Raw genomic sequence first — 20,306 nt, forward strand, 5'->3', positions numbered from 1 at the left:
GTATGTATGTATGTAATAATGTGTCGCATGTGAGTCATTTCACACAGAACAATGACGCACATATCGGTCAGCTCTAGAGCGCGTCACTTGCCACGTTTGAGATAGATTCGCGTGTGGAGGGGGTTGCAGGCAAAGGGAACGAGTGAGCAGAGAGCCGCAAGATAGCTAATGAAGAAAAATGCCTGCAACAGGCAGAGTTGCCACTTGAACAAAACGCTTGCAACACAAAATTAGGTGAACAACATTCCCATTATCTGTAAGCATAGAAATAAGTTTTAACATTTTAACTTTGAAAATTGTAATTCATTTAATTAATTAATTTTTCCAGTCTGCCAATCATTGGTAAATAAAGTTCTAGTTTAAGCATATTTTTAGGCCATGCGACAATCATGGCTGCAGCTACGCGTTCCAGTGTTGGCAAATGCCGCTTCAAAAAAGTAGCTAAATTCAATGTTAACAATAACTTCAACTCTTCTCTTAATTCACTTTCTGGACACAAATTGACAGTAAAAGCTGTGTAAAATTGCAGCTGTTTCCGGCTACGGCCAAATTTAGCAAGAAAATAGCCAAATTGGCAGAACTAACCCGTTCACAAGTACATGAAATACATTTAATTTATGAAATGCATTTTTTTATTGCAGCTGCAAACGAAGCAGTCGAGCAACACGGCGCAGAAGACAACGGAAACGAAACGGACTATAGGGAGAGAACGTGTAAACGGAAGAAGAGTGGGCGAGAGAGAGAGAGAGAGAGGGAGAGAGAGCAATTGACCAGTGTGTGGGCAACTAACGGTTTGCGCTACTTTTCCAATGCAAGGAATTCGCAGTCACGCTGCAGCCAAAGAAACACATTCGGTACATTCGGTACATTCAGTCGAAGCCAATTCCGCAACTGATAAGAAACCAACCTAAACTAAATGTCCGCACGTAAAGAGTGTAGCAGCAATTAAAGATAAGTCCATATAGACCACAAACAAAGTCTATAATTTATTCTGTGAATCAAATTGCGTGTTACTTATTAATTTGATTTTAACAAGAATGTTGACTATTGATCGAATAACAATGCTAAGTTTTTATTATTAAAAATGATTATATGGAAAAACAGAGAGATTTCTCAGTGTTTAGAGCTGGGAACAATCTTTAAATAGACAATGTTTCATTGTCCTAAATCAGACCGAAAAGCGGATAGATAGCTAGTAAATGTATTCAGCATACAAAAATATCAAATTATATTTTAGATGCAAATTTGAAAATGCGTTTGAATGGACTTCATTGAATTACCATCGAATTCAGAACAAAAATTTGGAAACTGTGTGAAGCTTTTGGCTGAAAAATAAAACGCATTTTTTAAAAATTGTGAAGTACTTGATGGCACGCCAAAAAGTTTCATGCAACTATTTTTCGCGAAACTTTCTATAGGTGCGGATGGAATTTCCACATATTCGTCGCCTCATCCGAAGTCGTTTGGGTAGAGTAAAACTTCCACCAACACGGGTATATATTCCGAAAAGTGTGAAACACCTCTGACATTAATTTGAATAACGACCTTTGAAAATGAGATGATGGTAAACGAAAAGTAGCATGCAAGCGTTTTTCGCGGTTTTCCCACACTTGCGGGTGGAATAAGCCTTACCTTAGTAACTACAGTAAAAATTTCAACAACTCTTACGGTTTGGGCACTGGATTGATAACCAATCCGTCAGTCAGTCAGTCAGGACAAACAGTTTTCGAGATATACATAGGTTAGCATACACCTTTAAACATTTCTAGATACATATGTATGTACATGATATATAATGGGTCAGTGGAATATATGTATGTATACTGTTATCTCATTGCCTTGCAATTGAAAAACAAATTTGTTGCTCTATAAAAAAAGGCAAAGAATATGTGACCAGAATACCCACGCCCACGCTTATTTATAATTTATCACTGACTCGACATAAGCTCATCCACTGGAAGCAGAGCTCGCCTCGGCTTGTAAATGCCAAATGCGCCGCTGGAAGACGATCAAATGGCGGCCCGTGGAAAGGGGAAATCGGAAAGGGGCAAGGGGCAAGGGGCGCAGCAAATGTGCAATTTTTGCTCAGAGCTGCTTTAAAGATTCAAATTCAATGCAGATGCAGCAAGAGTGTGTGCGTGTGCATGTGTGTATGTATGTATGACTGTATGTGTGTGTGCTGCGAGGGTGACTGGCGTGAAACAAGGCAGGGAAACAGGGAAAAAGGGCCCAAAGCAACTAAATGACTAAAATTAAACAAGAAAACAAATCCATGATGAATGCCTCAAAAATGTGAGTTCAATTTGAAGGGATGATGGCGATAATAATGCGAAGCTGTGTGCAATGGACAGAGAAGAGCGGAGCGCGCGAAAGGTAAAACGGAAAAACTAGAGACCGCCACTGGAACTGCAACAACAGCACGAAATGACGAATTCACAAGCACTCGCATACACACACACACACACACACACACAAACACACACACACATGAAACGACGGCAACGACCACAATAAAAACCAACGAAATAAATTAAACAATATGAAAAAGAAACACTGCACAGCGGCATACACCCAAAACGAGCTGGAATCGAGCTGGGCAAGGGGAATGAAAGGCGAAAGGCAAGGGGCAGGGGACAGGCCAAAGCAATCAGCGAGGAACGAGACAAAACCGCCACCAACGGCAACAGCAGCAGCAGCAGCAGCGACAGCAGCAGCAGCAGTGGCGGCGGCATCACAAAACTTGAACGACAAACAGACAGACAGACCGACAGACAAACACAGACGGCAACTTTTTACGTACAAACATTGCGAGAGGCAGCCAAACGACGGACAAAACAAACGGACAACAGAAAATCCAACTAAATATCGAAATCACAAATCCGCAACTGAGCTGCGTTATAATAAAAGCAACGACAACAACAACAAAAACAAAAAGCACAAAATTGTATTTTAGAAACGAGTGAACTGCGCTGCGCTGCTCTGAGCCGAAATGAGTTGGATTGAGTGGAATGAGTTATTAGTATAACCGCGAGTGAATGCAAGCACAAACTTAACTGGCCGACAAGTTGTCAAAGCGACATACACATCGGTTAGTTAGCTAGACCAAAGTGCAGTTAGATTCCAGGGCGAATAAATGTGTATGGAAACTTACAAGTTTTCAACTGAAGAAGAGCGGCAAAGGCATCCACGCACTTTTCTATTATTTATAAGTACACATAGGTATGTATGTATGTATATACATTAATATGTGTGTGTACAACATAAATACTTCTCAATTTGCACAGTGGAGCAAAGCGATCGTCGCAAGGCAAGGGAGACGACGACGAGCCAAGGGGCATTCAACGCAAAACAAAAAGCGCAAAGCATATCCAACAACAACAACAAGAAGAACAGTCAACATCTATAGCTACAGCAACTGCGACAGCGACGTTGGCAGCACTGCGGGTCGTGTCATGCACACATTTGGTATACACACACACACACACACACACACATACACACAAACATATGTATGTACATGAAGGCATACACAAACAGAAAACATCGGCCAGGCCGGGCCGGGCCGGGTTGGGCAAGCAGAGCCAACAACGACAACAACAATAACAAAAGCAGCTAGCCAAGCAACAAGAAGAAGAATAAGAACAACAACAACAGCAGCAACAACAACAATAACAACCACGGCAGCGAGACATAAAATAAATGAGCGACGCTGCCGCGCAAACATGTCTCCAATGATGTAGTTGTTGTTGTTGTTGTTGTTGTAGGTTGGCCTGCTCGTTCGGCCATTCGTTCATTGCGCCGCTGCTTCAATTTCGTTTTTTTTTTCTCAACGTTTCTTTCGCCGTAATTATTGATACATGAAAAAAATACAAACTGAAAACGCCGACGCCGAGTTGACGCAATAAATCCTATTGGAGTTGCAATAGCACACATGCATATGCATGTGTGTGTGTATGAAGTAGCTAATTATTGCATTGGTCAGTAACTCGTTTAAGCACACTAGAACAAGAAGCACAACGTAAAGCTCTGCACTTGGTTCTCTGCATCTCTTTTGCACAAACATAAATTCTATGGAGTTTTTGATTAGCTTTTGTGCTTTGTCTAAATCAGTCATTTAAACAAGTATTTCATGAGCTCAGTATTGGAATTTTACAGTTAATGTTAATGGCAACTGTTAAGCAGCAAAGCGCAAGCGAACGCTTACTGCGACGTTGGCGCTGACTGTGACAGCGACAGAGACTGCGGCGACACTTTGCTCGCGTTTTTATTGATTTGACAATTTTGTTTTGTGTGTATAACGTGCAGCAGCAACGGCGGCGGCGGCGGCTTTAGATAACTGCAAATTGAACGTACATACATATGTAAGTCCATATGCATGTGTGTATGTATAGCATATGTATATAACAACAGCAAATAGCGAACAGCATCTCGCAACTGTGGACAATTTTAAATCCTTTTTGGTTGCGTCGCTTGAGGAACAAAAAGAGGCGGAGAGAGAGGGCATAGAGTTCACACACAACTGACAAAAGAAAATACGGTGGCCAGGGTGCACATACACACACGCACACACACATGCACTGAGAGAGACACAAACGCACACACATGCGGCCTCGAGACAGACAGAACTTGCTGCTCTGCCGCCTCTGCCGCTGCTTTGGGCTCTGCTCGCTTGGTTGAGTTCTCGCGCTAGCTTCGCTGGCTGCTTTGGATTTGGCCCAAACGATTTGGTTAGGTTTGGCATTTGTGTATCTGTATCTGTGTCTGTATCTGTATCTGTCGCACTTCCTGCGACCGACGCCATCAACGTCTTTTAGCCCATACAATGTTGTTTTATTTCATTTCTTTTTTTTTTTCGCTTTTAGCTTTTTGCAATAATAAATAAATATTGATATACACAGGGGAGTGGGGCGCACACTTGCTGCTTGCTGCTGCTAGCTAACACTTTTGCTCCTCCGTTTAATTCTCCCACTCAAACACACGCACACACTTGCACACTCACATACATTTAATTTATTTCTGCGGCGCACAGGAAATTTTTCGTAATTTTTCTTAGCTTTGCCGCCCGCTTTTGGCATTGGTTTTGCGTTTGGTTTAGCTTCAGCTTCAGCTTTGGCCGTCTGCTGTAGCTGTAGCTGTAGCTGTTGTTGCTTGCGCGACCGACGAGTTACCGAACTAAACTAACGAAACGACACCATCCAATCCAAGCCGAAGCCAAGTGCGAAGCGAAGCGATGGCGATGGCGATGGCAACGGGCACAGGCAGTGGCAGTAGCAGCGGCAGCGGCATCGACGCCGGCAGCAGAGCGCTGATGGAAACAGCAGCAACAACAACAACAACAACAGCATTTGCCTTTGGTTGAGGTGGGGGGTGGGGTGGGGTGCGAAGTGCGGGAATAAGAGGGGGAGCAAAATGACGATGACGACGACTGCGACTGCGACGACGATTATATGAGAAAATTTATTCAGCATTTAACGAACGTGTTTGTTGTTGTTGCTGTTGCTGCTGTTTGAAATTGTGGGCGCAGCGCAGCGCAGTGACAGACAGACAGACGAAGGTGTCAGACCCTGGCGGTTGTCAGGGGCCAAAGTGGAAAGCCCGGCAAGTAGACTAGCAGTCACTCCAAAGAGCCATTTGTATTGTTTCAATTTCTTTTACATTTAAATATACATACATATATTTTGGTGATGCGGTTGCGACAGCGGCGGCTGCGACGGCAGCGGCAGCGACGACGACGACGGCGCAGGCAAAGTCGCCCATTCAAGTGCTGGTAATTAAAATTGCTACAATAACTAAATCAAATGAGCGGTAGAGAGCAGCTGCGTGAGTGAGTGAGTGCGTGCGTGCATGTATGCGTGTTTGTGTGTTTGTGCATGTGGAAAAGGAACAAGTGAGAAATTAAGCAAAATGCATGGAGAAGCTGCAATGCAACAAAAACTACAACACGCCAGGCGCGTGGAAGTGAGCAAGCAAATTTTGCAATGTTGCGGCTTGTATTTGCTTGTAGTCGTCATAAGTAAGTGTGCGTGAGTGTAACAGAGTGAGAGAGAGAGAGAGTGTGTGTGTGTAACGTAATATAAATGAGGCTGGCTAAAGGTGTTCGGGTGTCAGTCTGACTGTCTTCCTGCTGCTGCTCTTCGTCGCCGCCATGTTGCTTTTGTTATTGTTGTTGTTGTTGTTTCTGTTTCTCCTGCTGCTGCTGCCAAAAGTTTTGCTGCGGAAATGCGTATTGCTGCTGCTGCTGGTGCGGAAGCAGCGATGCAAATTGTTGAATAATGTCAAGTAAAATTGCGCGCATGATAAATGGAAATGGAAAATGGACGAATTGTGAAAGCAGGCGACAAGATGCACCTACAACTTTATACTCACATACATATGTATGTATGTATGTATGTACGAAGACAAGACAGTTTCGCCTCAATGCGTTGCAGTTGACATAGCTGCGCCAGCGGGGCGTGGCATGTGTGACAGTGTTTGTTGAGGCAGGCGTAAATATGTATAGTTGTGTGTATATATGTATGTACATTCGCAACATGTATGCTAGATAAAATAACCTTATTTATAGAGTGTGACTGCAGTCGGATAAAATCTGCTCACCATCTTTCATAATGCTGATGCTTGTATGTATGTGTGTATCTGCTTCTCTGTGCTGGTCACTGCGACAAAGTTGTAATACTCTCCAAAAAAGGGCATAGCTAACAGCAACAACTACAACTACAACAACAACAACTACAACAAATAAAAGCAATCGCGGGGCAAGTCAATGCGCAGTCAGCGACAGCGGCTGCAGCTAATGGAGCACTTTTGTTGCAATCATCGTCGTCGCCTTCGTCGTCGTCGTCGTCGTCGACGTCGTTGTGGCCAGTGGCCAGTCTAGGGCAGAAACAAAAGTCAGCTAAAATCTAAATAAAATGTGTACACACTCATACCCATGCATATTCAAGCACACAAACACAAGCAAGCACGATACGGTAAGCATAGTCAGGCAAGCCGAAGAATTAATACTCTTGTAACCATACTCTGGACCAAGCTAAGATAGAGAGCTTAAATTCGAGAAGAATAGATTTATGCCAAAAATTTTTACAAGGTTCAAATGTTTAATCTGTCAAATAGATTTTCCTTTACTTTTTGCATAAATATGGAAGTTTCTATCTATTTTATGTATACTATCTACATACATACCTATATAAATACTATCTACTAATATACAATTATATCATTATGTAACTACATATTTAATTCATAAACATATAGGTTCTTCTTTAAATTTCGGCTCTGCTTTAAAGTTTATTTTAATTTTTATTTTTAACTTAAAGTAATTAGTAGTAACTATAGAAACACATTTAAAACTGTTCTTCATTCTGCTAAGAATCATCTAAATCATGTAAATATACCCATTAGATACTCTATAAAATATATATACATATATTCTCTTTAACTTTTACTCAAAAGTGTGTAAGTATACATATTGCATATTTTGGTTGACGTATGTTATTGATTTAATAATATTCTCTTGTAATGAATCGAGTAAATAAATATTTTGGAAAGATCGGAATCAGTTCTAAATGATTTCTTAATTCCAGCGCCCCAAACTTGGTTCAGAGCAACTCGCAATGACTCCCAGTGTGGAGGGTATGAAGCACAGAATGTTTGTTGGACCTGAAGCGAACTGAAATGTAAAGGGCAACGAGAAGGACGACAACGATGAAAACGCATAGTGCAGCAGCAGCAGCGGGCAGCACGAGGGGGGAGGGAAGGGGGCGGCAGGGCGAGCGGTGGCAGACAAAGGCAGTGGCTGATGTCGAACATAGTTGGTTGGCTCGTTGGTTGCCTGGTTCGTTTGGTGCCTTGTTGGCGGGGGAGAGGTGCACACAACAGGGACATCAACAGAGGGTAGGGGAGGGGAGCGGAGGCGGGGGCAAAGTTGTTGCTGCAACAGCACCAGTAAAACAACAACAGCAACAATGGCTGTGAGCTAAAGGCGAGCGTGCCAACTACAACAACAAGGATTACAATTCAAACTTGCTCGTCAGCCAGAGTTGCCAGCCTGCCCGCCCGCCCGCCTGCCCGACGAGTTGCCTGCTCGCCTGCCTGCCTGGCTGGCTGCCATTGCCGCGAGGCAGCGAGACCAAGCGGCGAGGGGGGGGGGGGGGTAGGTCCAGAGGAGCCGTGCCATGCCGTGTCGTGTCGTGCCGTGCCGTGCAGAAGGTGGCATTGGCAGCAGCTACAACAACAACAACAACACAGTCCAAGTTTTGCTCTTCTTCCTCTCTCCGCTGTCCGAAGTAGCAGCAGCAGCAGCAGCAAAGAAGAAGAAGAAACAGAAGAAGATGAATACACATGCATAAAAACTGTGCGGAAGAAAAAATTTATAAGTACGTGCGTGCCTGCCTGTATGTGTGTGTGCATGTATGTGCATGCATGCCTGTGTGTGTGTGTGTGAGCATCGGTCTTCTGCTGCCCGCGCTGTCGACGTTTTTGTGGTCGCTTTGAAATGAAAAGGAACTGCGGCTTCTCCCGCTGCCGACGCCGCCGCCGCCACTGCTGCTGCGTCGCGCAAAATAAATGAGAGCCGAGCGCGGCCAAAAAGCAGCGCCCAAAGCAGAGCCAACAAAACGAGCGACGCTTTTGCTTTTGTTAATTTTCATCAGTTGAGCAAATGAGTGCAGCAGCAGAGGCCAACAGAAAGAGAAGGGAGAGGGAGAGTGAGAGTGAGGAGACCAAAGGCAGGCGGAAGGGGGCGCAACAACAAGAGCCGCAGGCCAGGCCCAGCTCGTTGAGTTTTCTCAAAGTCCAACTAATTGGCAACAGTTTGCAACTTGCAACTGATTACCAGACCGCCTCAGCCTGGCCAGCTAAACACTCCAAGCCAAGGACATCACGAAATCAACCGAAACTTAACTGATATAATAAATCCTGACAAACCCACCAGCTGATTGAAACTCGAATTCGAACTCGAAGTAAGCTGAGGTGAATCTGAAAAATCAGTTATCTTTCACGTGCCAAAGATTAAGTTCGCGCAAATCTTAAATGATTAATATAATATTCATTCAGAAACTCAATTTGTATACCCTTGTAGAGGGTATTATGGTTATGTCATGAAATGTGTAACTCACAGAAGGAGACATCTCCTCTGATTTGGAAATCTTTTAATATATTTCGATAACTTGACTAAACTCGGGATTTATAAGTTCCATTATGATACTTATATATAGAAAAAAATTCATCAATATCGGACCACCATATCATATAGCTGCTATGGGAAAGATCGGTCGAAAATTAAGCACTTTTAAACTTTTTTGTTTATCAAGATATCTTACCTAACTCGTACTATAATAACTCGGCATTTATAAGGCTTACGATACCCCCTACTTGTATGCAAAAAATATAGGAAACATCGGTGGAATAGTAAAATATAGCAAAATATTCAGTTTTCAAAGATATTTTAACAAACTCAGCATTTTTTAGCTGCCCTATTCTCACATATCTACAAAAGGGAAATGACAATATCCTTACTTTCTCGTTTAAAATATATTTTTAATGATTTAGAAAAAGAGTGCGAACTGCGGTGTTGGTAGAAGAAGGTTTAGGGTCCTCCCATATATTCCCTTCCGACTAGAGCACTTTTATTTTTCCCTATAAGTTGTAGGATATTTCAATCTACCTGCACTACCTTAACTTTAACGTCTCAACGGATATTTGTCACAGGTGTTCCAAACTATTTAACTATATTCTATCATCTAGCATTGCTAAGTATTTACTTATCATTTAGTTGTAACTCTCTGATAAGTTTGTATAAGCAAATAAATACGATCGAATGAAATATCTCTCAAATTAATTTTTAAGTAGTAGATAGAAAATAAATTTGCGGCCAATCGCATGGTAAAAAGAAACGTTTTATACAACTGTTCTCTGGGATTTTTCATAATTTCAGATGGATATTCCCAAAGTCTCACCTGCACTTACATCTCAAAAGACCATCAGTCAGTTAGTTAGTCAGTCAGTCATTCAAACAAATTTTTTATATACATATTTAAAGATAAGTTCATAATCTACAGTGGAGGTCTTAAATAATGAATGAGCTTGTATAATCAAACCTTTGAGTTTGGTCTTGGAAAATACAACAATTTTCACAAAAAACAACTCATTTTTCGATGATTTACCCCTTTGAAAACTTTTATATTATATACACATTACAGAACAGAGGATGATTTTAAAATAAAGACATGTCAAAATTCTCGTCGATAATTGGTTTGACAGACATTTCACTTTTTTTTTGAATATATTTCCTAATTCGTAAATTGAATAGAACATAAGTCGACATCTGTCAGGTAAATAAAGAATAAAAGGTTTCTTTTTAATTATCTGTCTGCACACCTGTAATTGGGCGTTTATCGAATGTTTGAACTAATAATAGAAGATATTACTTGTATTTGTTTTGTGTGTGGGCTCTATTAGTCTTAACAAGGAGCTGCAGGATTTGCCAGTTATCCTAATTGACAGTGGGTGGAATGACGTCCTCGTCAATTAATTGTAACTTGGCCTGGTGAAACGAAAGTCTCGAAATGAAGTGGGACCTGTCCTAATTGGTATCCGAGTCTGTCTGTCTCTCGAATCTCGACTCTCGACATCTGCCCACATCTGTGTATGCGAGTTGATGCAACGTGCATTAATTAATTATTGATAATGTGCTGTGGGCGGTTCGTTCCGCCTGCCTCCTGCAGCTCTAGCTCAAGTGGGTGGGATGGATCACGGCCAGCCTGCCCCCGCACGAGCTGCTCCGGGCAACTCATGCAAATTACAAGAATTTCCGCACACATGGCACACAAATAGATACAAAATGTTGTCTGTGTGTGTCGATGTGTGTGTGCTCAGTCGTTTATTCTTCTGCATCGTGTGTATCCATCTAATGCAGCCAAAAGTGTGGCAGAAGGGGGAGGAGGGGCGGCACATGGTGACAAACGCTGTCGTCCTCGCCATCGTCTTTGTACAATTTGCACAATAGCAAAGAAAATGCTCGCTGCGCAGATACAAGATGCAAACGCACAAGATGCACACTTGCAGATACACACGCACAACACCAGGCACGGCGCAGGGAGCGACAACAAAGTAGCAGCCGGAGCAGGCGCTGCAGTTGAAGGTGGAGCTGCCAGGGCAGAGGCAGGCAAACACACAAGTTGCGGATACAGTATTCTACTTGCAGATACACACAGTCAGCCACATGTGTGCGAAACGAGCGAGCGGCAGTTCCTCGTTTAATTCGTTGGATAACGGCCGTCAAGGCGTTGCCACAACCCAGTCACAGTCACAGTAGCAGTCGCAGTCACAGTCACAGTTACATTTGCCACTTGCGCCCCGAGGCTATAAGCAGGATTCAATCGGCTCGCGAGCCGCCAACCCCTTCCCACTCCCTTATCATAGCACACACACACACACACACACACACACACACGCACACGCACGCACACACACACATGGGGCCACACTTGAACATTTGTCATGCCCATAATGAAGTACAGCGCAAAAGCTTTTGGGGTTGCGCTCCTTGTCGTTCACTCTCCCTATTCCAGTCAGGCAATCGCGTGTCCAGGCAGCAACACCAACAACTTCCACCCAAAGCCGCAACAACAACAACGACAGTAAAGAGGAAGAGCGAGAACAGTTTTAGTTTATTTATTTATTTATTTTGTTCCTTTTCGTTGACTCGTTACATTTTTGGTGGCAACTCTCACACAACCTCGTAAAGTGTTGTAAAATGCTCTCTGACAAGGTCCGCTGCAGTCGCAAGTGTCGAAGCACTTCCGGTTTCAGTATTGGTAAGCGCTTTGCTTTCGTTTGTTTAGGAAACAACAGAATAACTATGGTAACTGATGAAGCTATGGAGGTCAGAGTTATCTTTGGGCTTCCCAAGATTAAATACCCTTTGTTAAGCTCATGACAGATGTCAGCCAAGTTCCAATGACGCAGCAATATTGGCAGGGTATTAAAAGCATTAAAGAACCTGTTTCGATGGTGTCGACAGATCAACATAATATTCCCATTCGTAAGTGAATTGAAAACGAGACTGGAAATTCATGTCGTTATTATCTGTGTAGATCTAAGATCTAAAGATAGCAAGTCACAAAAACTTAATTGAAATAAATATGTACATGTTATTGTTCAAAGTTTTCGCCCATTTCCCGGCCGTGAAAATTTAAATCTTCAAGTTCTATCTGGAACGCTCCGCCTCAAGTTATATTTAACATAAATATTTGAAAATTATTTTTGAACATTTCCGTCTCATTTTCTGATATTTAAACTTTCGAACTTCCTTTTTTTTTCTTCGACCTGCATTTTTCACCAAAGAGTGGTGGATACTGAGAAACGTGCGGAAAACTTCCAGGCTCTAATCAGTCAGTCAATCAGCGTAAACGGTTTTATATATATAGAGATAGGGTAACTTCAATGAAAAATCTCTATTCTTACATATTGAATCCCATTTTCATATGTTTGTCAAAATGCTTGACTAAAAATTAATCAAGAATGAGAATTGTGGGCTATAAAGATTAAATAGCTTTTGAGGCTTTTATTTATACAAGGTCAATGTTGAGTTGGTCATGTCCAATTCCCAGCACATTCACATATGTATATGTATATTATGCATAATGTATATGCACCTACAAAATGTAAGCGAAATAATATTTTTTAAACGGCGTCTTCAAATTTTCTGAGCGAATCGATCTCCGAGTCTATAAGAGCTAGGGACATGAATATTTCAAATTCATTTCGTGCCGTAGATTCCCCCTTTTCCATGGAATGATACAAATTTAAATCAACCTTCTCCGTTTGTCGATCATATCTCAGTGCTTATAATCACTAGAGAGCACTTGTTTAGTATACACAGATCCAGACTCCCTTGCGCCCCTTCCTCACAACAAATTATACAAAAAATCATTCCCATATTTCTGCCTTGAAAATATTATAAGTATTAGCCCGAATACACGCGCTTTAAGAAGAAGCACAGCAGCAAAAGGCGTGTGTTTGTATGTGTTAAATGAAGCTCGAAGGTTTGTAACGGCAGGGTATACCCTAGTCGGGCACACCCACCCAACCGGATTCTGTTTGTTTTTTTATATCGTTGGCGTACATATTCATACATTTAATTACTATTCTTTAGGCATAGACATTCTAGCGAATAAAATGCAATTAAATCGGCTAATTAAAAATGTTTTTGTAATTCACGCCGATAAAAACCAAAAACAGAAAACAGAAAGAAACAAACAAATCGGCCGCGCAAACCGACGAAAATGTACAAAACCAATGAAAAATTGTTTACCGTTAAAAGCGACGCCGACAGCGACGCCGACGGCGACGAACACGTTACAAATGAGCACCAAACGAAACAATTTGTGGTGCTTAGCGTAAAAGAGAGGGTGAGGGGGAGAGAGCGAGAGCGAGGGAGAGTAAAGGGAACAGTGGGTGGCGGGGTCCAGTTTGGGGACTTGCAATTCGCACTCATCTTTAGCATTCCCAATTTTCCGTTAGTGTGGCTGCAGCTGCACAGCATAAATTCAATTACTACCAATATTTTCAAAACGTTGCCAACAACAACAGCAGCAACAACAACAACATTAACACCAACAGCAAAAACAACAACGAGCAAAACAAATTTAATTTTCATTTATCCATCGACCCTAGCTATCCATCTGTCCGACTGTCTATTTCTGTCTCTTTGTTTCTATCTCTTTCTGTCGCACATTGCTGTGTGTGATTTTTTGCACTTTTAGCTTGCGAACTGCAACTAAATGTGTTTGTATGTTTGTGTGTGTGTGTGTGTGTGTGTGTGAGTATGCGTGAGTGCGCCAAAAACAAATAAAATGTGTGCCTATGCATTACAATACAGGAGAACAGCACCCCCGCCCCCCTCCCGACCACCTTCCCAAACCCAACATCCAATTAGTGGGCAGCCCCAACTGACATCAGTCAGAGCCAGTTTCGATTCTCACTCTCATTGTTCCAATGGGCCTCGCAACGTTTGGTTTTTATGGCCTCTCGATTCTGTTGATTCTGCTGCTTTTGTTGTTGTTGCTGTCTGCATTCGGCATTGCCATTTTGTGTCTTGTTGTTGTATGCCGAACTCTTCGCTTACGCTTATCTGCCATTAAACGACGCTGCTGTCGCTGCGCTTTACTTTGCTCTGCTCTGCTCTGCTGTGCTGTGCTCTGCTTTTGCTTTAGCTTAAACATTCGTCGTTTCGATTTCGGTCGCCCGATGCCGTCGCAATTCCCGTTCCCATTCCATGTGCCCGCGCGCATCTCTCGAGTTGGAGCCCAAGGTGCAACATTGGCAACGGGCCTGGGCTTGGGCTTGGGCCAGCCAGACGCGGCGTGAAACAAATGGCTGGCACTGGCACTGGCACTCGCAAGCAAGCATATACAACAAACTCTCTCACTGACACACACACACACACAAGCGCACTTATATGTATGCGACGCTGCTGCTGCCGCTGCTTCTGCCGCAGCCGTCGCCACCTGCCGTTGGGGGCGCAGCATTTGTCGCCATTTATTTACACGATTAGAAATCGATTTTATGCGTTTGGATAATATTTCAAATGTATAAAAACACATACATACACAACAATAGGCATTGTGTGTGCGCGTGTGTGTGTTCGTGTGTATGCATTTACATGTACATAGAATGTGTGTGTGTGGACATTAAAATGATTTATGTCAAACTTATCGGAAAGAGGGTTGCGAAATCGATTTGTGCGTATGTGTTGTATGGCAACCGTTGCACACACGCCCACTTTAACCACTCCCCCCGCAGTCACATTAAGCAACGCAAAGAAATAAACAAAGCAACTAAACTAAAAACTATTTTCAATTAACATTGACTGCACAACTAATTAGCGCAGGCGCAAGCAGCGAACCGTTAATATGCACTAATGCTCAAGTACAATCAAAAGGCTTAAGACCCAAACACAAACTAAGCTCCCACTAGCCCTGCTTTACGACACGCCTAACACTCACTCACTCACACTCACTCATTCACACACACTAGCGCAAAGCTAATTGATTAATAACTCGATTCGAAAAAGCTTAGGCATACATATGTAGGTAAATGAAAAAAATACATACAACTGCTAGAAAACAACACAAAGGTAATGCGCACTCATTTCCAGTCTGAGGTGGAGTGGAAGAACTGTGAGATTGGACCATAAAAGAAACGAAAGAAAGATGGCAAAATCCAAATTCAATCCACTTGGTGGCGCGCTGCGTGTCTATTCGTCTGTCTCTTGGTCCGTCCGGCATAGGCCAAATACTATATGCCATATACCAAACAACTACAAACACCCACATTGCCAATTTATACACACACACACACACTCACACAAACAAACAAACACTCACACACACGTTTCGTGAGCAAATCTCAAATAAAAGCAAGCAGAGTCAACGACGCGTCGCAACGTCGCTGCCGTTGCCGACGCTCCTCTGCGTTGATGGATTGTAGCCCACACTAATACACACGAGCACTCACACACGCATAGCTACGGCGGACCGAGAAAAATACAATCCAGTGGAATCGTTTGGCCGGTGACTCTTTCGGCTTGTCTTGTGTTCCTTGTTCGCCCCCCCGCACCCCCTCTCTTCCTATCCATGAGTGCACGTGTGTGTGTGTCGTGTGCCACTCATGCTCATGGCGTTCAGTGTCCCCGAGACCGAGAAAAAAATAACAAAACAAAAAAATTACATACTCTGCGGAACGAAACGAAATGAAATAGAAGGCAGAACTCTGCTGCTGCTTCTGCTTTTGCTTCTGCTGCTTGCCTGCCGCCCGTTGGCTGCTGTTCTTCTTTTTTTCTTTGGTATATGTGTTTCTTCTTCTGTCATTCTTTTTTATTGTTTGCGGCGGTTGATTTGTGCGTGTGTTAAGTTAAAATTGGCTCTCACGTTTCCTTCCACCAAGGCACCAGAAGTAACCGTTCCAATCTCTCAGTTTTTGAGGTATTCTTTTTTATGTGACCCCCTTGCCCCTGCCTCTACCCCCCTTTCGAGAGAAACAGGACACTGCCAGTTCAATTCCCCTTGTGCCTGTGTGCTTTGTTTCATATGTAGTTGTTGTTTCGTGTCATTTTAATAGTTTCCCAGCAAATGATGAACCGACTCTACCCTACTCCACAAGACACCAATAAATTTGCGGGCCGGTAAAAAGTGCGAATAAGAATACAATTTGTGCGTAACACCCCACATTTTGGGGTAAAATTTGATGAGCAATGCGGCCGGGTTGCCGCCTTGTTGAAAAACTTTACCTGTGTCAAGTAAAACGCTGGTTAAAGGCCGCTGCTGCGCCGACGGCTGCTGTTGCTTATCGCTGGCCTCTCTTTGTTGCGCACTTTCGTGTTTTGTTGTTTGTCTGCGTCTGCTTGTTTCACACACATAAAATTTGGCGATTGCGTAGCTTTTGGCCTGTACGCAATTGCCAATTGATTTTCATCGCCTTTCCCTTTTGGCATACAACAATTTTATACGCTCAATTCACTTATTCTTCTTGTTTCGCGCATATATACACACATATACACATACACAAACACACGTCGATACGGAGCAATAATTTTCGCCGTGGGCGTTTTTCTTCTGCTTTGCTTTTCAAAAATTTCTTCTCATACGCCGCTGTCACAAGCAACTGTCACAAATGCAGCCGCCCCCACAATGCTAAACATGCAGCGTTTTGCGCAGGTTTCCACTACACATAGTATGTATAATTTGTAAATTAAAAATAATGCTTACAGTTGCAACAAATACTTTTCGCACTTCTCACTGCCGATATTAAAACCGCGTGTGAACCGCACGACAACCGAAACGAAAATGAACCGATGCAATGGTATAGAAAATGAAATAAAATGGAATTGAATGCGTCGGACGTCGGCAGCGCTGCCCGAAAGAGCGAGAGCAGCGAGAGTGTAGAGAGCGCGACTGAGCCGACTTTGAGCTAAACTGAACTTACCTGAGCCTTTTGTTGTTGTTTCTAAATTAAGTGTTGAGTTTATTTAACCTAATGAGCAAAAAACTCCGCTCAAAAGGCGCTCAATAACTCTCAAGACTCAATATTGTATGTATGTATGTATGGCTGTATTTGAGCACTTAATAAAACAGTGCCTGTTAGCTGTGTGAGTGGAGTACGCTTTTTGAGTACATATGTGTGTGTGACAATCTGTTGCTCTCTTTTACTCAAACGCTAGTTACATTTTAAACTGCATTGCTAATTGCGCACATTTGCCAATTTAAATAAATACTTTGGGCCCTTTTTATGAGATACAAGATACAAATTAAACTGCAAACAGTTACGATTTGTAATTTTCATCTTTTGATCGAATATTTTTACATGCTTACATGTTTTTTACATATTTAATATTTTAATTCCATTTTCATTCCACAGGTATCGAATTGGGAATATAATTTATAAATTTGATAAACATCGATTTCCAAACCTTCCGTTTCTTTCTTATGAGGCAAAAACAACTCGATTTTAATAAAATTTACCGAGTACTATTTTTATACTATGCCCAAAATTCATTAAACCAAAAATCAATCAAAATAAATTAAAAATGTTGTTATAGCTGCATTATATCCGATTAGATGAAAATAAGTTACACTCAAAACCGCTGACGTATTTCGAATACTTGAATTTTAAGTGTTGCAAAGTTGATTTATTTGTATTCTACCTTGGAAAGAAGAAGAAACAGAACATCTTGCCATACAGAAATTCATTTTCTATAGATTCTTGTGTATAAGACATGGGTAAAGTCATAAATGCCACTTTTGGTTAAGAAAGTTAAAAAAAAAAATAAGGTTTTTCATAAATGAACTTTCCGTTCAAAAGGTAGCTATATGACATAATATTTCCCGATCTGTCGGACGACAAAAACTTTGATATAATCATCGGTAATATAAGTATATACTTTATGGGGTCAGAGACGTCCAGATGTTACATATTTGATGACAAAATTATAATACCCTCTAAATGGACAAGCAAATGTTAGAGCTGTAGAGCTGCATGTCTTTCATCTAGATTACATTGTATAAGGGATAAGGCTTTCTCAATCTTAAAAAAATAATTCCAATTACATCAGTTTGGTATTAGTTTCAGGTTTAAAGTCTGTTACAGCCCAGAACAATGCCGGAGAGGATCAACACTTAAAAGTTAAAGGTGAGGGGATGCACGGCGAAGTAGCCTTTGCTCTTGGCCACCTGCGCGGACAGCCGGATCAGGTTGTTGTCGTTGTTCACGTAGTTGCCATTGAGGATCTCCATGGCCAGGCGCAGCACATCGGCGCTGCCCTGGGTGCAGATGGCGTTGGCGGTCAGCAGCTCGTGATCCGCCAGCGGCAGGCCTATGCAGTAGGAGCGGGAGGCGCGGGCGGTGCTCGCCCACATCGCATAGATCGTGCTGGAGATGTTGGCCAGCCGCTGCAGCTCACTCTGGCGCTCCACAATGGCGTTGCCGTGCCGGGTGAACATGATCTCGACGGCCATGTGAAGGCGCGCCACCGAATGCTCGATGCACTGGGCAGCCGCCTCCAGGGAGGGATGCACATGCTCGGCCAGCTGCATGCGCGTCTTGGGACTCTCCAAGCTGGCCGTGCCCAGGAACTTGCCGAATATGTGTCCGGGATGGAAGAGCGGATTGCGCGACCTGCGCACGCCCTCATTCATCCGTTGCTACACAAAGGAGAAATCAAATGGGAATTAGGCCAAAGATCGACATGATTAAAACTACTCCTGCTACTTGCTACTCACGCCGGCGTGCTGCAGGCCAGTCAGCGCGATGAACATGCTCAGCGTGCTCAAGGATTCGCCCTGCGTGCACAGCTGTGCACTGTCCCGCAGCGCCAGCTCCGCCGGCTGCCCGCTATGCAGGCTGCCGGGTCCCAGAAGACTCAGATTCTGTGTCGAAATCGCGTACAGCTGCTGCAGTGTGTAGTACTTGGTAATGGCGCTCTCGAGCGTCACATCCTGGCCGTGAAACTCGTCCAGCAAGCCGGCGGTCAAATAGAGCATGCTCTCCATGGCATATACGGAGCACACGCCCTGCGACAGGTTCACGCGCGTCAGCTCCAGATCTCTGCAAGGATATTCGAATTTAAATCTCTGTGATTGCTTAACCGGCTTGGGACTCACTTGATCTGGACGCCGCATTGGGTTGTCTCCACGCTGAAGGTTGTCAGCTGGTTGAGCAGCCGCTTGGACAATGCGATGCCCAGGAGACTGCTGCGCAGCCGGGCGAAGCGAACGAGCAGCTCCGAGTGCTGGTTGCCCTCATGGGACATGCCCAGGATCTGCTGCTCGCCCAGCTGCACCTTGTCGAAGTGGATGCGTCGCATGGGCGCCTCGCGGCAGCCGAAGGTGGCATGCAGCTCGCCCAGCCGCACGCCCGGCAGCTGGGAATCGACCAGAAAGAAGGTGGAGCCACGGCCCACGTCGCCGGGCACATTTACGCGCTGTGTCTGCGCCAGCACGAGAAACAATTGACGGGTGCCGCTGACTGGCGCCACAACCACAAACGCCTTCTCGCCAGAGAGCGACCAGGTGCCCGCGTCCGAGTCGTAGGTGGCCTGTGTGCCGAAGAAGTCGTCCTCGGGTGGCGTGTACTCGAAGATGGCATCGGTGCCTATCAGCTGGCCACTGCCCAGGGCCGTCAGGTAGCGTTGCTGCTGCTCCGGCGTGCCCAGCTCGCGCAGCATGTCCACAACAACGCGATGCGACTGCAGGCCCAGCGCCAGGCTCGTGTGTGCCGACTCCGGCTCGCTGGCCATCAGGCTGGCGCTCCAGCGGTAACCTTTGCCGTCGTAGTCTGTGGGCACGTTCAGCCCGTAGAGGCCGAGCTGTTTCAGGCTGTCCACCGATTGCGGCTGCTCCTCCGCAAAGTAATTCTTCAGCGGCAGCAGCGCGTTCTGCAAACTCGCCATCTCCTCGCGCGCTATGACCTCCGGGTAGCCGAGCAGCTCCTTGTCCGTTATTCCCACAAAGAAGTTCTTCACCAGCGGTTCACGTGCCGGCAGCCCCTGCTGCTCTGCCGGGGCCACCTCCTCCGGTGCCTGTGCATTACCCGCCCGTTGCTGGGCATGGACGCTGCTGCTGCTGCTGCTGGCGGTGGTCGCTTTGCTGCCCGCTCCGCGTGCCAACAGAAATGTTCCGTTTTTGCTGTGATTCTGATTCAATAATCTGACGGCACGCGAAAACAAATTGTAGCGCATCTTGAATTAGGTAATGTAATGTGCATGGCCAATAGAGATGGACAACCTGTATTTATATTTATGTGCGCCCTAT

The 20,306-nt window shown here is 44.0% G+C and overlaps 2 protein-coding genes across 6 annotated transcripts in view; both read right to left on the reverse strand.

The window, feature by feature from the left end:
- tou (toutatis) overlaps positions 1-16,835 on the reverse strand; it is a 42,959-nt gene extending 26,124 nt beyond the window's left edge. For 4 of the 5 annotated variants that reach the window (XM_064687908.1, XM_064687907.1, XM_064687906.1 and 1 more), the window contains exon 1: positions 16,289-16,835. The gene's annotated coding sequence lies outside the window, so the exon portion shown is untranslated. The remainder of the gene's footprint in view (positions 1-16,288) is intronic. The other variant, XM_064687909.1, reaches the window with a different exon arrangement.
- A 1,187-nt stretch (positions 16,836-18,022) lies between these two features.
- Egm (Enigma) lies at positions 18,023-20,275 on the reverse strand. The gene is made up of 3 exons (XM_064687423.1): positions 19,158-20,275; positions 18,777-19,101; positions 18,023-18,698 (listed from the first exon to the last, which is right to left on the reverse strand). The coding sequence occupies exons 1-3, from the start codon at positions 20,231-20,233 to the stop codon at positions 18,174-18,176; spliced, it is 1,926 nt and encodes a 641-aa protein (XP_064543493.1). The 5' UTR covers positions 20,234-20,275; the 3' UTR covers positions 18,023-18,173.
- Positions 20,276-20,306: the final 31 nt, after the last annotated feature.

Source organism: Drosophila montana, unplaced genomic scaffold, assembly GCF_035044405.1.
Source record: "Drosophila montana isolate Dmon_TW-CO22-7 unplaced genomic scaffold, ASM3504440v1 contig_3200_1, whole genome shotgun sequence".
Taxonomy (NCBI): domain Eukaryota; kingdom Metazoa; phylum Arthropoda; class Insecta; order Diptera; family Drosophilidae; genus Drosophila; species Drosophila montana.

Coding starts and splice junctions, on each gene's coding strand:
- Egm (XM_064687423.1), bottom strand. CDS start 20,233: ATGCGCTACAATTTGTTTTCGCGTGCCGTCAGATTATTGAATCAGAAT. Junction 19,102..19,157: donor CAATGCGGCGTCCAGATCAA/GTGAGTCCCAAG, acceptor ATATCCTTGCAG/AGATCTGGAGCTGACGCGCG. Junction 18,699..18,776: donor CTGGCCTGCAGCACGCCGGC/GTGAGTAGCAAG, acceptor TCCTTTGTGTAG/CAACGGATGAATGAGGGCGT.